This window comes from Pelobates fuscus, chromosome 5 (genome assembly GCF_036172605.1).
Source record: "Pelobates fuscus isolate aPelFus1 chromosome 5, aPelFus1.pri, whole genome shotgun sequence".
Classification (NCBI taxonomy): domain Eukaryota; kingdom Metazoa; phylum Chordata; class Amphibia; order Anura; family Pelobatidae; genus Pelobates; species Pelobates fuscus.
In genome coordinates, this window is record NC_086321.1 from 204955126 (window position 1) to 204977495 (window position 22370).

At 43.9% G+C, this 22370-nt stretch overlaps 1 protein-coding gene across 1 annotated transcript in view; it reads left to right on the forward strand.

Moving 5' to 3' along the window:
* The window catches only part of FANCC (FA complementation group C), a 220412-nt gene that overhangs the window by 155095 nt on the left and 42947 nt on the right, over positions 1-22370 (forward strand). Inside the window, exons 5-8 of the mRNA XM_063454967.1 lie at positions 1490-1603; positions 2447-2511; positions 13505-13669; positions 15031-15187. Coding sequence (XP_063311037.1) covers positions 1490-1603; positions 2447-2511; positions 13505-13669; positions 15031-15187 — 501 coding nt within the window. The remainder of the gene's footprint in view (positions 1-1489; positions 1604-2446; positions 2512-13504; positions 13670-15030; positions 15188-22370) is intronic.

Sequence of the window (22370 nt, forward strand, 5' to 3'; positions counted from 1 at the left end):
AGCATGCTAGTCAAGGCAGGACATCGGTGTCTGACCTGAGCTATTTACACCAGAACTCAGTCTGACTATACCACCTATATTAGACGGGCTGACTACAGAGCGTCTAATGTCCAGATAAGCAGTGCGCCTTTGCTTCTTCCATCCCTAAGGACAGGGCAGATTCCAATAACCGGTTCCAAATATAAAACCCCTTGTGGGTCTACCGCTCTAACGGTATCAGTCTTACCTGTTAGTTCCTGGCCCTGGGTTCACATTCAATTGACGGGGCACCCCGGTACTCACTGCGCAGAAGCCGATGATCTCCTGGACAAAAGGCCAGTGGCGCCGAGACGAAAGGAGATCCACGCAGAGGTCCAGGGGTGCTGCCGTGGAGAACGTTGGTAAAAAGCTTTACCGTCTCAAATCTCTGCGCCAGCTTCCGTGCGATGCACCAATTATGTTACCGAGTAAACTAGCAGAAGCCAAACACAGAGAGATGGATGCAGGTCTTCAGGAAGTAAGAAGTCTTTATTAACATACCGATTGGGCCTCAGATGAACTCCTGTTCCAAAAATATCTGAGAGACCAACACATGGTGTACATTCCTTATATAGCACTATAACTCCTCCCATTAATAGCTACACCCACTTATACCTTTAACCAATCAATGAGCAGAATATAGACTTGTACATCTGGTCAAACCACATGGCTCATCCAAGACAGAGGAAATAAGTGCAATTTCAGTTCCTGCATTCCTGCACATGCTCAGTACATTGATGACAGTATCCTAGCTATGTGTAGCTAACTAACTGACACAACACACATATGCCACATGGAAATCTTGGCCTACTAAATTTTGACCATGCTGGATTCCCATCACAGTTGGTGCCCTCAGGCTCGTTAGTGTGATGTTACGTATGGCATTAACGAATGGCACAGCTGGGAGGGTGCCGTAAGCTCTTTTTAAAATTCTTTTTTTTTTTTTTTTTTTTTTTAGCAGATGTGATGACATTTTTAACTGGTCGTTGGCAATAGAAGATCTTTTTCTTATTTGTTCCTATGATCAATGGTATATATTTTTTTTACTAAAGAGTGTTTATTGTTTAGTGTAGATTACTGGCCTCCCATTAAAAAAGTTAAAAGAAAGCCATACAACTTACTTGTAATCCTCCACCCACAATAAAATCATCAATCCTGATGATCTCTGATCCAATAAGATGTTTCTCATCGACGCGATTGCCAGTCCAAAGCTTTTCTATCCAGTGCAGCATGCTCTAGGTGACAACACCAAATGTACAGACATTTGGAAATCAAATGTCTTAAGGAGAAAGAGATACTCTTGGCAGCCATTAGTCATGTTTTGCTGAATGTTAAACATTGCCATGTCATAGAAAAGGGACAGCAATAAGATGTAGTGGTTTTGGTGCTTTAAGAGTTTCTTTAAACTTGCTTAAACTAACCTAAGATAAACCTGTATCACCTCCTCTCTTCTTTTTATTTCTGTTACTAGGACTTGCTGTGCAGTCTCTTTTCTGGCTCTCAACATGAATTTCACAAGGAATGGAAAGCTATTGCCCAACTTGGATGGACCACTGCTGGCTACCATGGAAAACTTTTGAAGAACGTAAGAATGTTTTAATAATGATTGGGCCTTCACAAAGTCTTATGTCAGTACATAGCTTACAACCATTTGTCTGCTTTGGTCTTGGTCCTCTGTGTTTGGAAATCAGTCCGTATAAATAATATACTTTCTTCTAAATTACATATTAGTTTCAAAAATTGTTACTAATTAGTCAATTTAAATTTCTCACAACAGCCTTACCCCCTAGTCATACCCCTACAATTAAATTGTTGCTCTCTGGCCGTTTGAAATGTTGGGTGTTATGGTTTAGTGCTCGTGGCTCTCTCACCTGCTGGTTACTTGCAAGCACAGAGCTGGTGCCCCATTTGCCATGTCCAGAGTGTGGCCTTGTTAGCCATAGTTTATACATTTTTCCTGTGTTAAGGATACAAAAAATTCTAGAATAAGTCCTTATTCTAGAATTTAATTTATATTTTTCATGCACACATATAGTTTATGGAGAATTGTGCAGACACAAAGAAATGTTAAAGATTAATTTGCATTGGTGGATTTATGGTCTCTTTCAGGTGATACATGGACCCAGCAAAGCAGTCTCTCAAAATTGCATGTTTGAAAATTAAAATTGACCTGACTTTAGTTTAGCCATGTAAAAAAATAAATAAAAAAGATATGGCATATTACCGGTACTTACATTTGGGGCCTAATAAGAGTATATATATATATATATATATATATATATATATATATATATATATATGCACTCGAAATTCACAGCAATGTTTATTACTGTATGTGAAAAACTATAATTCTTCATTTGTTTGCAATTACAAATAGCTTTCTTAATTGTGTATGGGGTTGTATTAATATTGGCCCTTTATTTTGCAGACAATTGCATCACTGATTTCACAGCTCAAAGGCTGCCAGTCTGTGGGTGGTTGCAGTAAACCTAGGTATGTGCTCTGTGAAATAATAATAATTGCAGCAGAAGCACCATTAGTGACTGGAATGCCACTATAAACCAAACATAATGGATAACATTCTCATTTTCTGCCATTTCAAATGACAGAGTTTAGATTTAGTTCGTTATAGTGTGATCTCTTAAATACTGTATTACATTATTTTGGTTGTACTGATGTACATGCAAATCTTTGATCCAATAATAATGACTTATTGCCTAAAAAACACATTATTTTCATATGTTATAATGCACTTTGACAAAATATAAAAATGCAAATAATTTTCATTTAAGCCCTTAAAAATTTTTTTTTTAGGAACTTAAATGAAACCGTAAATAATTTTCATTTAAGTTCCTAGTATCCTCCACAAAGTGGGCTTTAATGACGTTTCTATCTGCAGTTAAATCCCTGCTCACACTGTGGATACCCAGGTATCAGTTGATAACTGGGGGTCCCCTCTGTCAGCTGGGGCCATATTTACCAGCCCTAGATTGACTGCTCAGCTGTATGCAAAATGTAGATTAAGAAACAGCACACTGAAAAAAATACAGTTTCAAAATCTCCTATCTGAGCAAACAAGGGGGATTCAGTTACACCATATGGCCGTATTTTGTTAAGCCCACCACTGCGTCACAGTACATCAATATTGGTGGATCAAACACTAATGTTAACATGGGAGATTTAAATGCTAGTTGCAATACTTATTGCTTAATCTACTTCCAGAGACTCTTCTCAATCTATGCTTTCCTGTGGTCACCTATAAATGAGCACCTATAGTGGATGGATGGGATGGTCAGCCAATTAGTATTCCAAATATGCATAGAAACAAAATGGGAATTGGGGCCACACCCAAAATATGCAAATCTCAGCAGTGGTGCTGCCGTCAAGAACAATATATACAAAATACAGATTGAGGAAAAGTGCACACACAAAAAGTTCTAATCAAAATCAAACAAATTTGGGGATTCAGTTATACCATATGGCTATCTTGTGTTAAGCCCATCACTACTTCAAAGTACACCAATATCAGCTCGTTTTAACATGGCAGATAAACATATTAACTGTATTGTGTGATCAGTAGGGACAACATGCAGGAGCTGCAGCATGAGCGGGAGATCTTCCTCTCATGCTGCAATTACACAGTAGAGGGCAGTATCCCAGTGCTCTGTTATGTGTGAGCTGGGAAATCCCACTTCTGACCCTATTAGAGGGAATCCATTTAAGTTAGTTTGAAGGTATCGTTAATTAAGGTTAGGGATTGGGTAGGGTTAAGGTTATGGGTAAGTTTAGGGTTGGTGTATGATTAGAGTTGGTTTAAGTGTAGGATTAGGGGTAGGGTTGTTATGGATTAAACTGCCAAAACCTATTTAGATCCTAGACATTTGAGGCATTTAACAATCAGGACTGATACATGAATATATATCTTATCCCCCTTTATGGATTGTCTTGATATTTCCATCATTTTCCTTATGAATTTCTTTAGTGTATTTCAGACACTCCACTTTTATGCTGTAGATTGGTTTACGTTTCATGTCAGTTTATGTAAATACTTCATATAAGGGATTACAATCTCTCATCCTTTTTTCTCTAGTGAGTTAGTTTTATCAAGCAAATTTTTCGTATTGAGATTTTCACTTGATATAGGCCACCTTTTACACATCTAATTGTGCATATTATTTTATATGTGTGAAGAAAAGAGACCCCAGCTACCTTTTTCTTCTATGTTTTGTGTTTAATTCCCTTTTTCTGCCAACAATAGCTTATCCGTTCGGCAGTTTGCATCACCGACAATTGAGTGTTCCCTGGGTGGCCGTTGTTTGTATAGCCGCCCGCCACGAGGAAAAGAAAACGGCGGCCATCTTGTCCGCACGAGGCGAGTCAGCGGGACTTGGTCGTCGAGTGTCCGGAACTAAAATCGGACACTCGACCGTGCGAGGTACCGCTGAAAACTACCGGACGGCCGGTTCTCCAACTTGCCGAACACCCAGAAGAGCGGCATTCGGTAGTTATCCCCGTATGGACCAGGGGAACAATCGCTCCTATGAGCCAGGAGAGTATTTTCGGGACTTTTGACAGTTTGCGCCCTTTTTCCCAAGCGACCGACCCCACACACGGAATTCGTGGAACCATTTTGGGCAGGAGCCTCGTGTGTGGTCGGTAAACTAAGACTTCCACACTTTTTAAAAACCCCTGAACCGATCTGGGCGAAATTTGGATATGTTTGCCTCCCAGATCGGGGCTATCAGGGGATATGTATTTTGTGGGGATACCTTGTGGGGAAAGGGGTGTTCCAATGTTGGGGTAAAATGTGTGCCCTCTGCCTGGAGATAATTGATTTAACCTTTAACTTATCTCACTATCTTCCAGGCAGAGGAAGGGGCGTGTAGTAAGAAAATACTGTACAGTGATTGGTAATATGTTTGTTTGTTTTGGGAGGTCCTCTTGCATGAGGACCCCCATAAAAGCCAGCCTGTTTCAATAAAGCTTTAGTTCTGTTACACCCTTCATGAAGTCTTGGCTCATGTTTGGGGAAAGGATACTCTAACTACTGGGAAGGATTGTCGTGAAGCTGTATTCATCTCTACCCCCTGCTGGAGTTATGGTCACTTATACTCAGCAGCTGGAAAAGGAACAAGGGACTGCAGTAACATCTCCCCTGCAGGTCCTAACAACTGGTGGCAAGCGACGGGATTGAATGGAACGCAGAAAGACAACTGATGAATGGCCCAGCAGTACGAGAAACTAAAAAAGACGACGCTACAAGATCTACTGGAAGCCCGAGGCCAGGTGGCAAGCAACAAAAGAAAAGCTACCCTCATAGCCGAACTAATGGAGGGCGACCAAACCAGCAGCGTGACGGACGTCAGCCGAGAGGAAGCGGAGTTCCAGCGGAAGGTGATGTGGAGGCTAAATTTATATGGGCCGAACCCACCACCGGAGGCGATAACGCAAATCCTGGCACAGGTGAATGCAGAACGCAGTGCCCTACAGGCCAGCTTGATCCAAGCAGACAACGCATCACTAACAGGATCTATAAATGGAGGACAGCGAAAGAAAATTAACTATGCTGCATTTAAAAGCTTTGCGGACGGAGAAACAGAGATTGACGCATATCTGCAGGATTTCGAACGTCAATGCGCTTTGGAGGGTCTGGAATCAGAGCAATGGGCATCGATCCTAAGCAGCAAGCTCACGGGCCGTGCAGCCGAGGCCTACAGAGCAGTTCCTGACACAGCCATACATGACTATGCCAAGGTAAAGGAAATTCTGCTTGCTAGATATGCTGTGACCCCAGAGACTTACAGAAAGAAATTTCGGGCCTTACGGAAAGGTGGCCGAGACTCCTACACTGAGTGGGCTTTTAGGCTATATCGAGCGGCCCAAAACTGGATACAAGGCTGCCTAGCCACCACATTGGAAGAGGTACTACAGCTCTTCTTACTTGAACATTTTTTCGAGCACACCCCGGCAGACACCAGGGATTGGGTCAGAGACCGAAAGCCGGCTACCATCGAAGCCGCAGCCAAGCTGGCGGACGAGCATCACGAAGGCCGAAAGGGGGAAGCTAGTGGGAACCGTCCTCTGGTAAGGTCCAGTGCTCCACCACCAGGACCTGTGACCAACCCCAGACCACCCACACCCCAACCTGGTTTTGTACGGAAACCTCCACCGGTATGTCACCAGTGCAATCAGCCCGGGCACTTCAAGATCCACTGTCCTCAGCGGAGCCGAACCAGCTGGGAACGGCCCCCACAAACGCCGAGGGCGGCCGCTCACCACTATCAGCACACCCCGGTGGGCGAGCCAACACCCGACTCCGAACAGTGGGCTGTCCTACATGAGGTAGACCTAGCCCAAGCTGAAATAGACAATCGAGTCCACCACCGACAGTTGGTCACCGTAGACGGTCAAGAAGCCGAGGGGCTCCGAGACACGGGCGCCACCCTTACGCTGGTACAGCCGCATACCGTAGCTGCCAAGGCTCGCACCAACAAGACTGTAGCAGTACGGGTGGCCGGGGGTGCCATCCACAAGATACCCACTGCTCGGGTACAGCTGAATTGGGGACATGGTGACAGGCCGATGGAAGTAGGCATTATGGCGGGACTACCAGCCGACGTTTTGTTGGGGAATGATTTAGGCTGCCTAACTTCAAAGCTGATACAATCCGAACCTGCCGGAGCCTGCGCAGTGACCACTAGGGCGCAAGCCCGCCGAGCTGGACCAACACACTCCGAGGAACCACAGGTAGGAACTGAAAACCCCCTAGTCGCCCCTAACCCTATCCCCTTCTGGGGTACCCCCCAAGATTTTGGCCAAACCCAACAAACAGACCCCACCTTAGCCGGTTACAGGAAGGCAGTAGGGACACCCAGAGAAGGGAATAACCACGAGGGATTCCAATGGGATAAGGGGTTGCTGTACAGGGTTACCGGGGGAGTGGGGAGGGGGGCAGCACAAGTGATAAAGAGGCAGCTGGTAGTACCCCGGAAATACAGGGCGGAGCTTCTAAGGCTCAGCCATGATATCCCGCTAGCCGGACATCTGGGTATCAAGAAAACTAAGGACCGCCTTACCCAGACGTTCTTCTGGCCAGGAATATCCACCGATGTGCAGTCTTACTGTAGAACCTGTGATACCTGTCAACGAGTAGGAAAAAGGGGGGATCACCCTAGGGCCAAATTAAGACCCCTACCTATCATTGACGAGCCATTCTACCGGGTAGCAGTAGACCTGGTGGGGCCTCTCAACAAACCCAGCTCCTCCGGAAAACGCTACATACTCACGGTGGTGGACTATGCCACCAGATACCCTGAGGCGGTGGCGCTCTCCAACATTGAGGCGGAGACGGTGGCAGAGGCCCTAGTTAAGATCTTTTCCCGAGTAGGGTTTCCCCGGGAAATACTTTCCGACCAAGGGACCCAGTTCACGGCAACTGTAACGCAACAGTTGTGGCAGAGCTGTGGGGTTAAACCTTTATTCAGCTCCCCCTATCACCCACAGACCAATGGCCTCTGTGAACGATTTAACGGCACGCTTAAGCAAATGCTCACGGCGTTCACAGAGTCCTACGGTCAATGGGAGAAGTTTCTACCTCACCTCCTGTTTGCCTACCGGGAAGTGCCTCAGGCGTCCACTGGGTTCTCCCCCTTCGAACTCCTCTACGGGAGAAAAGTCCGGGGACCCCTGAACCTCATACGAGAGCACTGGGAGGGCAACACAGGAGAGGAGGGAGTCCCAGTCCTGCCATACGTGCTGGAGTTTCGGGACCGCCTACAAGCTCTCACCGAGTCCGTTCGGGAGAACTTGCGGGCGGCCCAGAAACGCCAGAAACAATGGTATGACCACGGGGCCAGAGATAGGAACCTGGACATAGGGCAAAGGGTGTTAGCCCTCAGACCATCCAAAAAGAACAAGCTCCAGGCAGCCTGGCAAGGGCTATTTAAAATAGTCGAGCGGATTAGTGACACCACGTATATCGTGGCCAAATGTTCAGATGAAAGAGTAAGACGGGCCTTTCATGTCAACATGTTGAAGCCCTATCACGGACGCTCGGAAGATGTGGCTGCCATATGCGCCCCATCTACAGACGATAGTGAGGGACTCCCCTTACCAGACCTACTAGCGGCTAACCCCGGGACGGTAGAACAAGTGGGATTAGGAGACAAGCTAGACCCCCCTCAACAGGCCGACGCTAAGCACCTGCTCCAGGAATACGGTGGGCTGTTCTCCTCTCTACCCGGATACACGTCCGCCGCAGTACACCGAGTAGAGACCCAGGGGGAAAACCCCTTGAGACAACAGCCCTATCGTATACCAGCAGCAGTACGCACGAGCATGTGGAAGGAACTCCAGGAAATGCTCGAACTAGGGGTTATTGAGGCTTCCCAGAGTCCCTGGGCGTCTCCGGTAGTGTTAGTACCGAAGCGAGACGGCACCACTCGCTTCTGTATTGACTATCGGAAACTAAATGACAGGACAATCACAGATGCCTACCCTATGCCGCGGATCGACGAATTGCTCGATCGCATGGCTAGTGGACACTTCCTGACTACTTTAGATCTGTGTAAAGGCTATTGGCAAATTCCCCTAGACCCGGCTGCCATCCCTAAGTCAGCCTTCGTCACCCCATTCGGGCTATACCAATTTAAGGTTATGCCGTTTGGGATGAAGAATGCCCCGGCTACATTTCAGCGGATGGCGGACCGACTTCTGGAAGGAATGCAGGACTTCGCATGTGCTTACTTGGATGACATCGCCATCTACAGCGGCACATGGGAAGCTCACCTGGGGCACTTGGCTTTGGTATTCCACAAATTACAGGAAGCCGGCCTTACCCTGAAACCCGAGAAGTGCCATGTGGGCATGGCAGAAGTCCAGTATTTGGGGCATCGGGTAGGTTCGGGTAAACAGAGGCCCGAGCCCGCCAAAATAGAGGCCATAGCAAATTGGCCCCAACCCCGCACTAAGACTCAGGTCCTAGCTTTCTTAGGCACAGCAGGGTACTATCGCAAGTTTGTCCCCGAGTATAGCACCCTAGCCAAGCCCCTCACCGATCTAACCAAAAAAGCCCTACCCAAGCAGGTATCGTGGTCCCCGGAGTGTGCAGCAGCGTTTCAAAGTCTCAAAGCAGCTCTGAGCAAAGCTCCAGTATTGGCGGCCCCAGACCCTAATAAGACCTTTCTCGTTCACACAGATGCCTCCATGTTTGGGCTGGGAGCCGTGCTGAGCCAGGTGGGGGAAGATGGCATGGAACACCCGGTGGCATACCTCAGTCGGAAGTTACTACCTCGGGAGGTTAGCTATGCCACCGTAGAAAAGGAATGCTTGGCGTTGGTATGGGCCTTAAAGAAGCTTCAACCCTACCTCTACGGCCGAGCTTTTACGCTACTAACTGATCACAACCCTCTTATTTGGCTCAACCGAGTCTCGGGAGACAATCCCCGGTTGTTACGCTGGAGTTTAGCGTTGCAACCATACAATTTTACACTGCAGTACCGTCCGGGCAAACAGAACGGTAATGCGGATGGACTTTCCCGTCAGACATACTCGGACTCTTAATGCTACCACCCGGACATCCCCTAGCCAACCCGGCAGGGTCTAGGCGGGTATGCCGACCCATGGAACTAAGGGGGAGTAATGTGAAGAAAAGAGACCCCAGCTACCTTTTTCTTCTATGTTTTGTGTTTAATTCCCTTTTTCTGCCAACAATAGCTTATCCGTTCGGCAGTTTGCATCACCGACAATTGAGTGTTCCCTGGGTGGCCGTTGTTTGTATAGCCGCCCGCCACGAGGAAAAGAAAACGGCGGCCATCTTGTCCGCACGAGGCGAGTCAGCGGGACTTGGTCGTCGAGTGTCCGGAACTAAAATCGGACACTCGACCGTGCGAGGTACCGCTGAAAACTACCGGACGGCCGGTTCTCCAACTTGCCGAACACCCAGAAGAGCGGCATTCGGTAGTTATCCCCGTATGGACCAGGGGAACAATCGCTCCTATGAGCCAGGAGAGTATTTTCGGGACTTTTGACAGTTTGCGCCCTTTTTCCCAAGCGACCGACCCCACACACGGAATTCGTGGAACCATTTTGGGCAGGAGCCTCGTGTGTGGTCGGTAAACTAAGACTTCCACACTTTTTAAAAACCCCTGAACCGATCTGGGCGAAATTTGGATATGTTTGCCTCCCAGATCGGGGCTATCAGGGGATATGTATTTTGTGGGGATACCTTGTGGGGAAAGGGGTGTTCCAATGTTGGGGTAAAATGTGTGCCCTCTGCCTGGAGATAATTGATTTAACCTTTAACTTATCTCACTATCTTCCAGGCAGAGGAAGGGGCGTGTAGTAAGAAAATACTGTACAGTGATTGGTAATATGTTTGTTTGTTTTGGGAGGTCCTCTTGCATGAGGACCCCCATAAAAGCCAGCCTGTTTCAATAAAGCTTTAGTTCTGTTACACCCTTCATGAAGTCTTGGCTCATGTTTGGGGAAAGGATACTCTAACTACTGGGAAGGATTGTCGTGAAGCTGTATTCATCTCTACCCCCTGCTGGAGTTATGGTCACTTATACTCAGCAGCTGGAAAAGGAACAAGGGACTGCAGTAACATCTCCCCTGCAGGTCCTAACAATATGTATGATCTCAATAGATTTATACAGTTTATATATATATATATATTAGATCTAATTATTTTTTAATATATTTTTTTACCTTATATATATATATTTTTTTTTCATTTTCTAGTAAAATATTTCTTACATATTCATTCTTTTTATGACCATTTGACATGTATATCATTACCTTTGGTATATATATTTTTTATTCAATGTACCTTGGATATGGTGAACAGTTTTTTATTTTTTATTATCACTTTTTTTCGGAAAATATACATTTTTCCAGCATACCTCATATTATTATCTACACCTATTATGGGTGATTTATAATGAGAGATTGATTTCCCTCTAAAAATTTAAATCTCTGTTTGAGCACTTAATAAATATCTGTTACCATTTTCTATATATATATATATATATATTTTAAATTTGACAATTTTAATTTGTCTTTTCTGCAAACAAAGAGAGAAAGAAAGGGGGGGTATACAGCAATCACATATTCGACATTTCAATATACTCGCTCTGGCTTGCAGAGCTTGCCAATCTCCATGTGTCCAATGCCCTTTCGGTGGCTTTGGAGGGGGGCCATAGTCTGCAAAATCAATGCTCGTATTTGCCTTGTTTGTCTATGTCCGTCAGTAGGGTGGACACAGCGAGGCAGTGCTGGGATTTCCATGCTCTGGCTATCCGTCTATGGGCCGACAATAGGACATGGTATATGAGCTTTTGTAGAAATTTAGGTAGTTCTTCTTGGAGGAGCATAGCTAGGTATGTAGCTGGGTGGAAGGAGAGTTTTTTGCTGTCAGAGACAACAATAGGTTGTGGACCTCCCGCCAGAACGGTTGGAGAGTCGGACACTGCCACCACATATGTAGTACCGTCCCTTCGTGTTTGTTACATCTCCAGCGTTGTGGGGAACGGTCTGGGTAAATCTTGTGGATACGTGCTGGCACCATATACCATCTGTAAATTAGTTTCCGCTGCTGTTCCAGTAGTGTAGCAGACTTTATTAGGGATTTGGTCGTGGTGAACAGGTGACCCCATTGTTTTTGGGAGACCTCGGTTCCCAGATCTGCAGTCCATTGCTGGGCGGGTGCGGATCTGTGGAATGGAAGGTAATCTAGTATAGCTCTGTAACACATGGGGATAGGCTTACAGAGGTGGGAGCGTTTTATCAATACATATCTTTTCCCATGCAGTGAGTGGGTGTTCAGTATCCTGTGGCGGGGAGGCAGGTAGTCTCCTTCGGTTTAGGAAGGATCTTAATTGTAGATAGGAGAATTGTGAGGTGTCTGGTAGGCCATGGGTTGTTTGTAGTGTTGGGAAGTCTATCAACTTCCCCCTTGCGTGTATGTGGTATAGGTGCGTACATTTTTTAACCTGCCAAGGTCTGTCGTGGAAGGTAGGGATGCAGTATGGAAGAGCTTTGATGGGGGTAGATAGGGAGAACAGGCCCGGAGAACTCAAGCTAGATCTGTGAGTATCTCAAACCTGGAGGGTCAAGGTGATCTGAGGCGGTACTGGTGGTAAGGGTGGTCTAAGCTGTTAGCTGGTAGCCACAGCATGCTAGGGAGGTCAAAGGGTCGTATCCAGTCATTCTCCATGGCCACCCATTGGGGTTGTGGGCCCACCAAGAAAATGGGGCATCACCACCATTTTCTATATTTAAAGTTCAGATCGTTCCAAACACTGAACTGCTGAATAGGAGTTTCAGTGTATTTGGAAGTCACGTTACCATAGTGATGGAACACATACGATGTTTAGGACTTTTGACCGGAACTGGAAACACTACGTGGAACGCAAGCTGAAGAAGCTTGGCGAAAATGCAGGAAAATCAAGCAACGATCTAAATCATCTGAAAGAATAAGCCATGAAGACCTATGAGGAGAGCTTGTTACCTTCACAAACAATAAGATCGATATACTAGCAACACTCACCTGAAAGATTCTTCAATCAGCTTTTCTGGTTCAGCAGCCTTTAAATGGCACTTGTGGAGGGATGGGATTATGCATGTTTGATCTTTATTCATTGCTGCCTATTGATATCTCTGAAGAAGTCCATCTGTATTGGACGAAACGCGTTAGATATTTTCAACTATCAGTTTATTATTCTTTGTTTTTAATACGTTTTTATATCAGGCGATTTGTGCCTAATAAAAGATATTACATTTTTTAACTGATCCCTGACTCCGTCCAAGTTCCTGTGACTGCTGAGTATCCAGGTTGATCCAGTGTGGGGAGTGGACCACTGTAACCCTATTTTGGGCTTCAAGGCGCTTCTTGAATTCACATCTTGTAACCAATAACTGCTGTGTTTCATTTTTATCACTGTACATCACAATGTATTGTTTATTTTTTTGTTTTCTAGTGGCTGTCTACCAGACAGCCACTAGAGTCACTTCCGGAATGTTACCAGACTTTTTGTCCAGTAACTGATGCTATTTTCCCATAGGAAAGCATTGACTCAATGGGGAAGGCCTAATACGCATGCGGAGGAGGTGTAGCCACAACCCATTGCCGAGGGGCATCGGCGCATTTTATTCATATAAAATTATGTTTCATGCATTAAAAAATTTGATGTAAAATGAAAGCCCTGTTTCTTCTAGACAAAATGATATAGTATAAGTGTGGGTGCATTTAATAAGAAATGCGACATGGTTGAATAGACATGTAGTCAAATGCTAGGTTTTGTTTACTTTCTGTTTTGATCAGAATTTGTACATTTGGCTTCGTCCTTAAGAGGTTAACAAAGAACTTGAGAAATGTTTATAATAAATTAAAGCAAAAAAATCTATAATTTTATGTATTTTAAAACCCTGCAATAATGTATTATCTTTCCCATGCAGTATATAATATTTTTTATGTATTGTTCTCCAGGCTCTCCGCAGAGGATATACGTTCAATATCTGTAAAGTGTATCCCGATCCATACCTTGCCTGATATTGTCCCCTTATTGGAAGCCCTTTTAATCTACCACTGTCCTGAACCAACAGAAGTTCTCGATGAACTCTTTTTATGTACTATAAACAATTCCATTATGTGGTAAGTCAGATAAATGGCTATTTCGTCAAAGACTTTTCGGTTTATTGTTTGGATTTTGCTTAGGATACTTTCAATAATTCCAGGCTGCACCTATGCTTGTAACAAGGACAAGTGACTATTTTTTTCTAATACCCTATAATTCCTTCTTCCTCATATGATCAGCAAAATAAGTTTATCCAAAGGATAAGAGCAGTAGCGACTGCTCTTAAATACAGAAGCTTAAAAATTTTTAAGAACACTCCTACAGTTCCCCTCATATAGACACCCAAAAGGCATTAGACAATGGTTCATCAGCATGTTTATAACACATACTAAAATGTTGCTATTTTATGAATAATGTTACTCCTTATATACCTTCACTCCAAATTAGCCTCCTCTATTATACAAATATTTGACACTAAGGCACTGAACCAAATGTACATTTAATAGTTATAACCATAGTAGTGACTGTTGTGCATTACCAAAATATGACAAGGTATATGGTAAGTGAGCACACACATGCATAGTGAATTTATAGTATTAATTTTGTTCTATAAGCAACAAATCATGTCTCATACAATCTTAGAGGTTTGTAACTGTTTGTAACAGTTTGTAACTGAGTGCCCAACTGCAAACTTTAAAGAACGTTCACTGCTCGTGAAGCTAATTGGACCAACCTTAAAGTGTGACAGAGTAGTAGATGTCAAGACCAACCTTAAAGTGTGACAGAGTAGTAGATGTCAAAGTGGTAGAACTTTGTGTCTATACATTTTGATTAAGTACAAATTAGTTAAAATAAAAGAAAACATATCACCTCATAAGGTAAAGTTAAAAAAATCAGCACTTGCATACAGGTGTGTGCCAAACTATGTGATTATAAAAAAAAATCATATTATAATTCAATTATTTATCAGCAGGAAACCACTTGCAGAATGCTTTCTAAGAATATCTCCTTCTGTTTCTAGCCCATTAGCCCATGATCAAATTGGTGAGCAGTAGTAAATGACTGGGCAAATGCCATCTTAGTCAAGTCATTTGATCAGGTTTTACCTGATCCCATAGTCAAGAGAGGCACTAATTTGCCAGAATATTGTGAGGCAACAGAGATAGCATGATGACCCCAGTGTGCAAAATTCACACTATTTCTTTCTTTTTTAGCCATGATGTGCTGGATAAGTCAAGTCTCCTCAATAATATGCAAATTCACAAAAATAACTGGGCTATTTTGTATTGCAAACATCTTCTGTGTGCAGTTTTTTTTTTTTTTTTTTTTATCTTTGGCTACACACACTGTATTAGACTTGAAAATGTCTTATGCTATTTATAATATTGAGAATGTATGATTAGCACTAGATTAGTTTTTGTTTTCCTTACAATCGAAGGAAGAAGATTGTACTAAGTGAATCAGCAGTACTTAGCTTGTGGCTTCGGCATTTACCGAGTCTTGAAAATGCTGTTCTGGATTTATTTCAAAGATTAATTGCCATTCAAAGCAAATCATCGGGAGAATTGGAACGTGTTATAAAAGATTCATTCTTGGTAAGTGCTGTACTCTCATAGCATTTAGCAGTTTCTATTTTCCTGTAATAGCTAAATTTGCATGATTGTCTTTGTTGTAGGAAGCTGAATTATAAGGTGGACCCTTGTGTCTGAGATAAAGCATATTTCTTTTTATTTGGTAAATACAAATTAGTTATTAATCTTTTTTATTTATATTAAAATATGATTTACCTCTCCTTGTGAGCCAAGTCCTCTTAAATCCCAGTTTTTATTCAGCCTAAAAACACAACTCGCAGCAATTAACAACTAATTGCCAATTTGGAAATGCAAGGCAAAATCATAGCAACAATATTTTTGGAGTCATCTATGATCAATAACTGCCTGAAAGGAAAATCCATATGGGTCAGTATCCAAAGATTGCTAGTCAAAAGCCTTTTAGTTCCCCTTGTGCTCTTTGCTTTCAGGTACTTCAATTTCAGAGTGTTGCCTCTCTTGCAGCTTTTGTTTATTTATTTTTTACCTTGGCAGCAGAATGTCATGTAGAATCACCTGTGTTGGTTAAAAAAAAGCATGTTCCTTCATGCTACTTAGTTGGGCCAGATATTGAGCAAGCACTTTGCTGGGTTTCCTTATTTCTCTCAGGGGAGTGACCTTCAAATGGTAGTCATAAAATACAAACAGATGTTAGGGGCCTTCCACTGCATTTCTGTCTTGAATATGTTTAGGTTCTTCACATTTGTTTTGGTTTTGCATTGCAAGCGAAGCCACAAATAATGTGAGCAGGCTGAGTGATTGAACAATATGAAATCCATTTTAGGTTCAGCTGTCTGCTCCAAAATAATATTTGCCCACAGTATTGATAGCTCTATGTTGTGTAATACCTAGGAGATTTTAAATGTTTATACAAGGAGGGGGGTGGGGGGGGGGGGGAAAGGTGCACCTACTCAACAACAATTTTTAGACCACATTGTTTACCCCTTATACTGACCCCCCATCATTATTGCATAGCATGTGTGCTTTAAAGGAGCACTACAGGGTCAGGAACACAAACATGTATTCCTGACCCTATAGGGTTAAAGCCACCATCTATCCCCCTTGTCCCCCTCATGCCTCCCTAAATATAGTAAAATCTTACTTGTATTCAAGTCTGCAGCTGCTTACTTTGTCCCTGCCCACTGCCTGCACCTATTGGATTGGCTGAGACTGACAAAGAGGCAGATCAGGGGCAGAGCCAGCACAATTCAAACACAGCCCTGGCCAATCAGCATCTCCTCATAGAGATGAATTGAATCAATGCAACTCTATTAGGAAAGTTCAGTGTCTACATGCAGAGGGTGGAGACACTGAATGTTTGGATGCATTTTAGGCAGCCATGACCCAGGAAGTATCTCGAACATACATCCAGTGAAGTTATCACTAGGCTGTAATGTAAACACTGCATTTTCTCTGAAAAGACAGTGTTTACAGCAAAAAGCCTGAAGATAATGATTCTACTCACCAGAACAAATTCAATAAGCTGTAGTTGTTCTAGTGACTTTAGTGCCCCTTTAAACTACTTATTTACTCTATTTTGTAGGAAAAGCAACATTTCAGCTCACTGTCACGACTTTTATCACTATCTGACTTGTATCAATATCACATCTTCATAAATGAATGATATAATGTCCTTCGAGTGCTCTAACCTTTTATGAATTGATTTAACTAATGACACATTGATGAAGGGTCTGTATGTGTATTTAGATAGATTTGATACTTTAACTGGTGGAAAAATTCATGCCATGCTTTCATTTAGGCTAATTTGAAATTCACTTTGAATTCTCGGTTTAGTAAATCAAACTGTATTAGTCACACTATAAGCATCAAACCAACTTTGTGAAGCTATGTATTCGTGATTTCAGCTTCAATTATTGGTGTATATAGCCTGCGCACATAATTTGGCTACTGTCGGTGTACAGAGCAGTTACAGTGATCCTAAGTGATGAGTGGGCCTGGTCTTGGGGGATAAATTACTTTTCCATAAATTCTACTGGACAGAAGTTTATAGGATAAGAGTGCCTACCAGGATAATAGCTGCGAGTAGGCCCACTAAACAACAAGGTACCTTTATTTTTTTTTAAATTTGTATGTATTTTTTGTCCTTTAATTCTCTGTAATGCATAGTGCATAGTTTCACTTTAACAGTATAGTGTTTAGTTTTTTTCTGAAAATAATAAATTATCAAGAGGTTCTAGAGACATCATAAAATTCTCAAATGTTCTGTATCATTTTATATCCACTTTTTAAAGTTTTGCTTCCGCAATAGCTAGACTACCACAGCGTGTTCCATTAACAGAAACAGGAATGGCTGGGAGCAGACAAGCATACACACAGAGAAAAACACACAAAGATTGGTTCAATTGTTAGATGGGGCTCTCTTCTTGGCTGTACTTGCCTAATAGCTGCTGCCTAGGAAAAAATTGCTGCAACTCTATCTCCCTATCTCACTTTGAATATAACAAACACCTAGCAGATTAACAATGTACATAGCAAATAAATAAATAAATAAATAAAGATTTCCAAATGTGAATCGTCCAATATCTCAAACCACTACATGTAAAGAAAAAAATATGTATGTACTTCACAATTTGCATGAATCTATTCCCTATGACAATTCTTTAGTTTTTCTAGCTACAACACTATACAGCGAAACAAAGTGAAACTAATTTGCACCTTGGCCCTCATAAACCTTGCAAATTATTGTATATGTAACAAAAAATAAATGGGTCAAAATAGTGAAAATATATTATATGAATGCTATTTTGCTTTGCATGAAAAAAGTTAGACTATCGACAACCCCAAGAATACCAGTTAAAGTTTAATTCTTCAATTCTGCTTACTCTGTACTATACATTTAGTCATTGATTCTAACTTTATAAATATGAATATATATGTGTGTCTGCTTACTCTGTACTATACATTTAGTCAGTGATTCTAACTTTATAAATATGAATATATATTTGTGCTCGGAATTTCTAATAGGTTATGGAATGTATCAGAAGAAGCAAAGTTGGTTGAGGTGTGCCGAAACCAATGTACGAGTAGGCCTGTAATAAAAAGAGGGCCCACAAAGGTGAAATGTAATACGTAGATGAGTGTAGGTGGGTGGGGTTAAACAGCTTGAACGGCAGAGGTGAGTAGGGGCCTTAACTCCTCCCACAAATTAAGGCCTAATGGCCATTTAACTTGTGCTCAGAATTTCTAATAGGTTATGGAATGTATCAGAAGAAGCAAAGTTCGTTGAGTTGTGCCGAAACCTATGTACGAGTAGGCCTGTAATAAAAAGAGGGCAAAAGGAGGATTCAAAGAAAACACACTTTATTGCAAGTTACAAAGCGAGACTTCTGAAAGCTTGTCTAAGCTCCCTCTCCGGTCGTGGTATGTAGGTATTGTAAATAGAGGGTTTCCAGCGGCCCAGTCTCTTAATGATGTGGACTGGTGTGTTTGAGCTTGATGCTGAAGATGCTGCGCCTATACGGAAGGAGTGACCGGAGAAGGAAGCCAGGTTGTAGCCCAACCTTGATAGTAGAGTTCTGACGTGAGATGTGAATTTAGCTGTGGTGAGTGGGTGCCCTTGGAGTAGTAGTGGAATGTCCAGTGAGTGTGTGTGGTGAGATACAAGGAAAATGTCAAGTACTTTGACACCAGGCATTCTCGGTAGGGAAGAGAGGAATGATAGTGGGATGATTGGTGTGGTTAGCTTTTTGTGGAAGGTAATGAAAGTACATAGTGGTCATCTACTTGCTTTAGATGAGATAGTTTCAGGCTTGATGTGGTATCTACCTGGCGTATGACTGTGAGCTCCCTCGGTCTGAAGAAACCATAGAAAGCCATAAAGATGGCGGCTTTTATAACCAGGTTAGTGTGATAGTCAAACGGGGATTTGTCTAGCAGGTCGCTAAGTAGTCTAAAAATAGAACCATCTATAGGCAATCTGGTAGTGACAGGGGGAACTGTAACCTTGTGAATACTTTTAAGGATGTTCTTAATAGGGTATGATGCTAGGAAAGGTCAGTGATTAGGAAAGTTAGTGAGGACGTCGGGTTGTACCCCGGTAGGGTAAAACTTAATGGTATTATAGGATAATTTGAGGTGTAGGTGACAGAAGGAGGCAAAAGCCACCATGGTTTTAATGGAGAAGTCTTGTTGCAAGTGAAACACTGCAGTGAAAAAAAAAGGTAGTATCCTGGATGGTAGGTGGTGGGCCATAGGGAGTGCCTGGAAGAAAACCTGAAATTGAGAGCGGGAAAGAGCGTCAGCAGCTGTGTTATGGATACCCGGAATGTGTACGCAGACTAGGTGGAACTGAGCAGTTGCTGCCAGCCAAGTCCGCTTGCGAATCAGCCTCATGATGGTTAGAGAGGATGACCGCCCCTTGTTAATAATTTTGCAAGCTGCTGAATTGTCTGAGTAGCATTTAACTGCCTTGCCGGTCCAGAGATGACCCCATGTATGGGCAGCAAGGCATCCGTCTCATTGGGCCAGTTATCCCTAAACCAGTGGTTGCCGAAAATAGCTGCAAACCCGGTGTGTGCTGCTGCGTCTGTGTAGATAGTAGGTGAGAGCTTGGATAGTGGAGGTATGAGCTCGGATAGTGGAGGTATGGCCCATTCCATTTGGCCAAGAAGTTACTCCACATGTGCAAATCTGCCCTGGCAGGATCATCCAATGTAATTGGGCAGTAATTGGGCAGAGTCGGGCACCCCATGGAGTAAACACAGTAGCCTAGAGACGAATGATCTGCCCTGTGGAATAATACGCATCGCAAAGTTAAGGGACCCCAATAAGGACTGGAGTCCCTTTCTGGTGCATGTATCACTCTGCAGAAACAGGCCGATTTCGTCCCTAATGCGGGTCAATTTCTCGGGTGGTAGGCTGGCTTGAAAAGATACAGTGTCTAAGACTATGCCCAAGAAAATTAGCTTGGTAGAGGGTCCAAGCGTTTTACTTGGTGACAGGGGTACCCCTAGTGTAGTGAAAAGGGCTGTGGTGCTGTAAATGCTGCTTGGTGTTTGTGTGCCTGGTTCTACCAACAAAAAATCGTCCAAATAGTGGATAACGGACGGACACGTAACTATGTTTAGGAGCAGCCAACTCTCTGCGAAAATGTCAAACAGCTTGGGGCTGCTCCTTGACCCGAAAGTGAGCCGGGTTGAAAAATAATACCTGTCCCAACATTTAACACTGTGCAAGTGCCATAGTGAGGGGTGAATTGGTAGGAGCTTGAAGGCGTTGGTAATATCGGTCTTGCTCAACCGTCCCTAGCTGCCTGCTGTGATGATAGCTTGCATTGCGTCATCAATTTTAGCGTAGTGCAGTGAAATCTCCTCAGCGGGTATGAGAGAGTTGATGCTGGGGATGGAAGAAGAATGAGGTGTAGAGAGGTCGATAATCAATCTTTTTTTATTTGAATACTTGTGCACGGCTACCCCAATGGGGTTGGTGCACCAGGATGAAAATGGTGATGCTGTGAAAGGGCCAATCATGAAACCAGCCTTGGTTTCTGTTGACAGTAGGTGGTCCATCGTAAGAGGGTTGTTAGACGCTGACAGTAGGTTAGGGCATTCGAGTGTGCCTGTGGGGATGGCAATGAGGCCTGTGAGAAACCCGTCCCCAAATAATCTACCAAATCCCTGGCTGGGTGGGAACGCAGGTAGTAAGCCACAATGTCTATGTTAACCTCGGTTAGTAATTTTTTTAGGTAAAAGTCGGGTTGGCACATGGTCTTGGTATGTGCTCTGAAACCAGCGTTAAAGTTATTGCACACCTGCGCCTTGCCCAGGAACGCAATGGGTCTGCCTAGCTTGTCCCTCTGCCCGCCTTCTTGTCCAGTGTGTGGGGTGGAGTGGTGAGAAGTGGAAGGGTCTGCCTCACAAGGGCACAAGTCAGTGAAGTTGGATGTTGAGCTACAGGAGGCACAGGACGGGGGCCTCAATCCGGCAAAGTGTCTGTAAAATTGTTCTGTGTCCATCTGGCACCAGTCAATTCTGATGTTAAATTGGGCCAGATGAGTTGCTGCCTTGGCCGACACGAACTTGTGGTTGTCATAGAAGGAGGACCCTCCGTACTTTATGCCCAAGTACAGTACCTTATGCATGTACAGATCAAGCTCTTCCCTCCTAAGAGGATGCACTGTGCAAATGACATCTCGATATATCCCAAAAGCTCTAACGAACTGGGGGATAGAAAGTTTTTTGTTAAGGCGTGGGTCTCTAGTTTTTAAGACCACTGAGATGTCCCCGTAATTGTATGCTTGGTTCTCAAGGACATCTTGTGAGGCTGTGAGTAAGGAAACTAGGTTCACGTCCTTCCCATCCAGTATTTCCTTTTTTATGGAAGCTGGAACGGAGTGAGCAGGTGAGACATATGGGGTAGTGGTTGTGGCTGGTGGGGGACGGGGAGGGAGAGGGGGTGCCAGACGGAACAGTAGAGATTACCAGGGGAGGACCTGAAGGCCTGATAGGTCACCTGAGGTGGCTATGGCTGATTCCACTTTTAGCAATCTGCTATTCATGGTTTGGAGGTTGGCCAGAATAGCTGTCAGGGTCTCCTGTGTAGAATCGGAGGTGTTGGTAGACGGCCCTTTTGAGCCAGTGCCGGGCCTGGGTTCTTGGCCTGAGCCGTCAAGAGCCTGTACAGCTCTGCCTTGCGGTGGCTGAAAAGGGGATACCCCTGAGTCTAAGTTCTGCTGCAATTTTTGGGATAGTCCAAGATCTCAGGGACCTGGGGGTAGAGGGGGTGAGGGATTCCTCTGGAGACCAAGGCCTGACTGGCGCGCTGGGTTCTTTGTCCAATGGTAGATCGTCGATGGGAATAGATTCTTGTGACATTCTGAAAAAGGAATAATGATTTAAGTTAAGTAGGGTAGTGTGAATGAGGAACGAGACCTTTGGAGAACTGGCCTGCTAACTAGTGCCGAGGTGAAGAACTTAACTAAAACCAAGTGACAGGTGAAGCCCTGCTAATGCCAAGTGGCGGTGAGAGGCTCTACCTATGACTTTGCCCGAGGGAAGTTGTGGCCACTAGAATGTGGTGGCGGCATGTTGGCCTCTCGATGACTGTAGGAGATTGAATACGTGTGGCCATGACTTGGGAAACCCTAACTGTAGCCCTAAAGAAGGGCGAGCGAGGTGGCTAACTATGATTTTGGCCGTAGGGCTGAACCTCCGTGTTGGGGTGGGGAGTA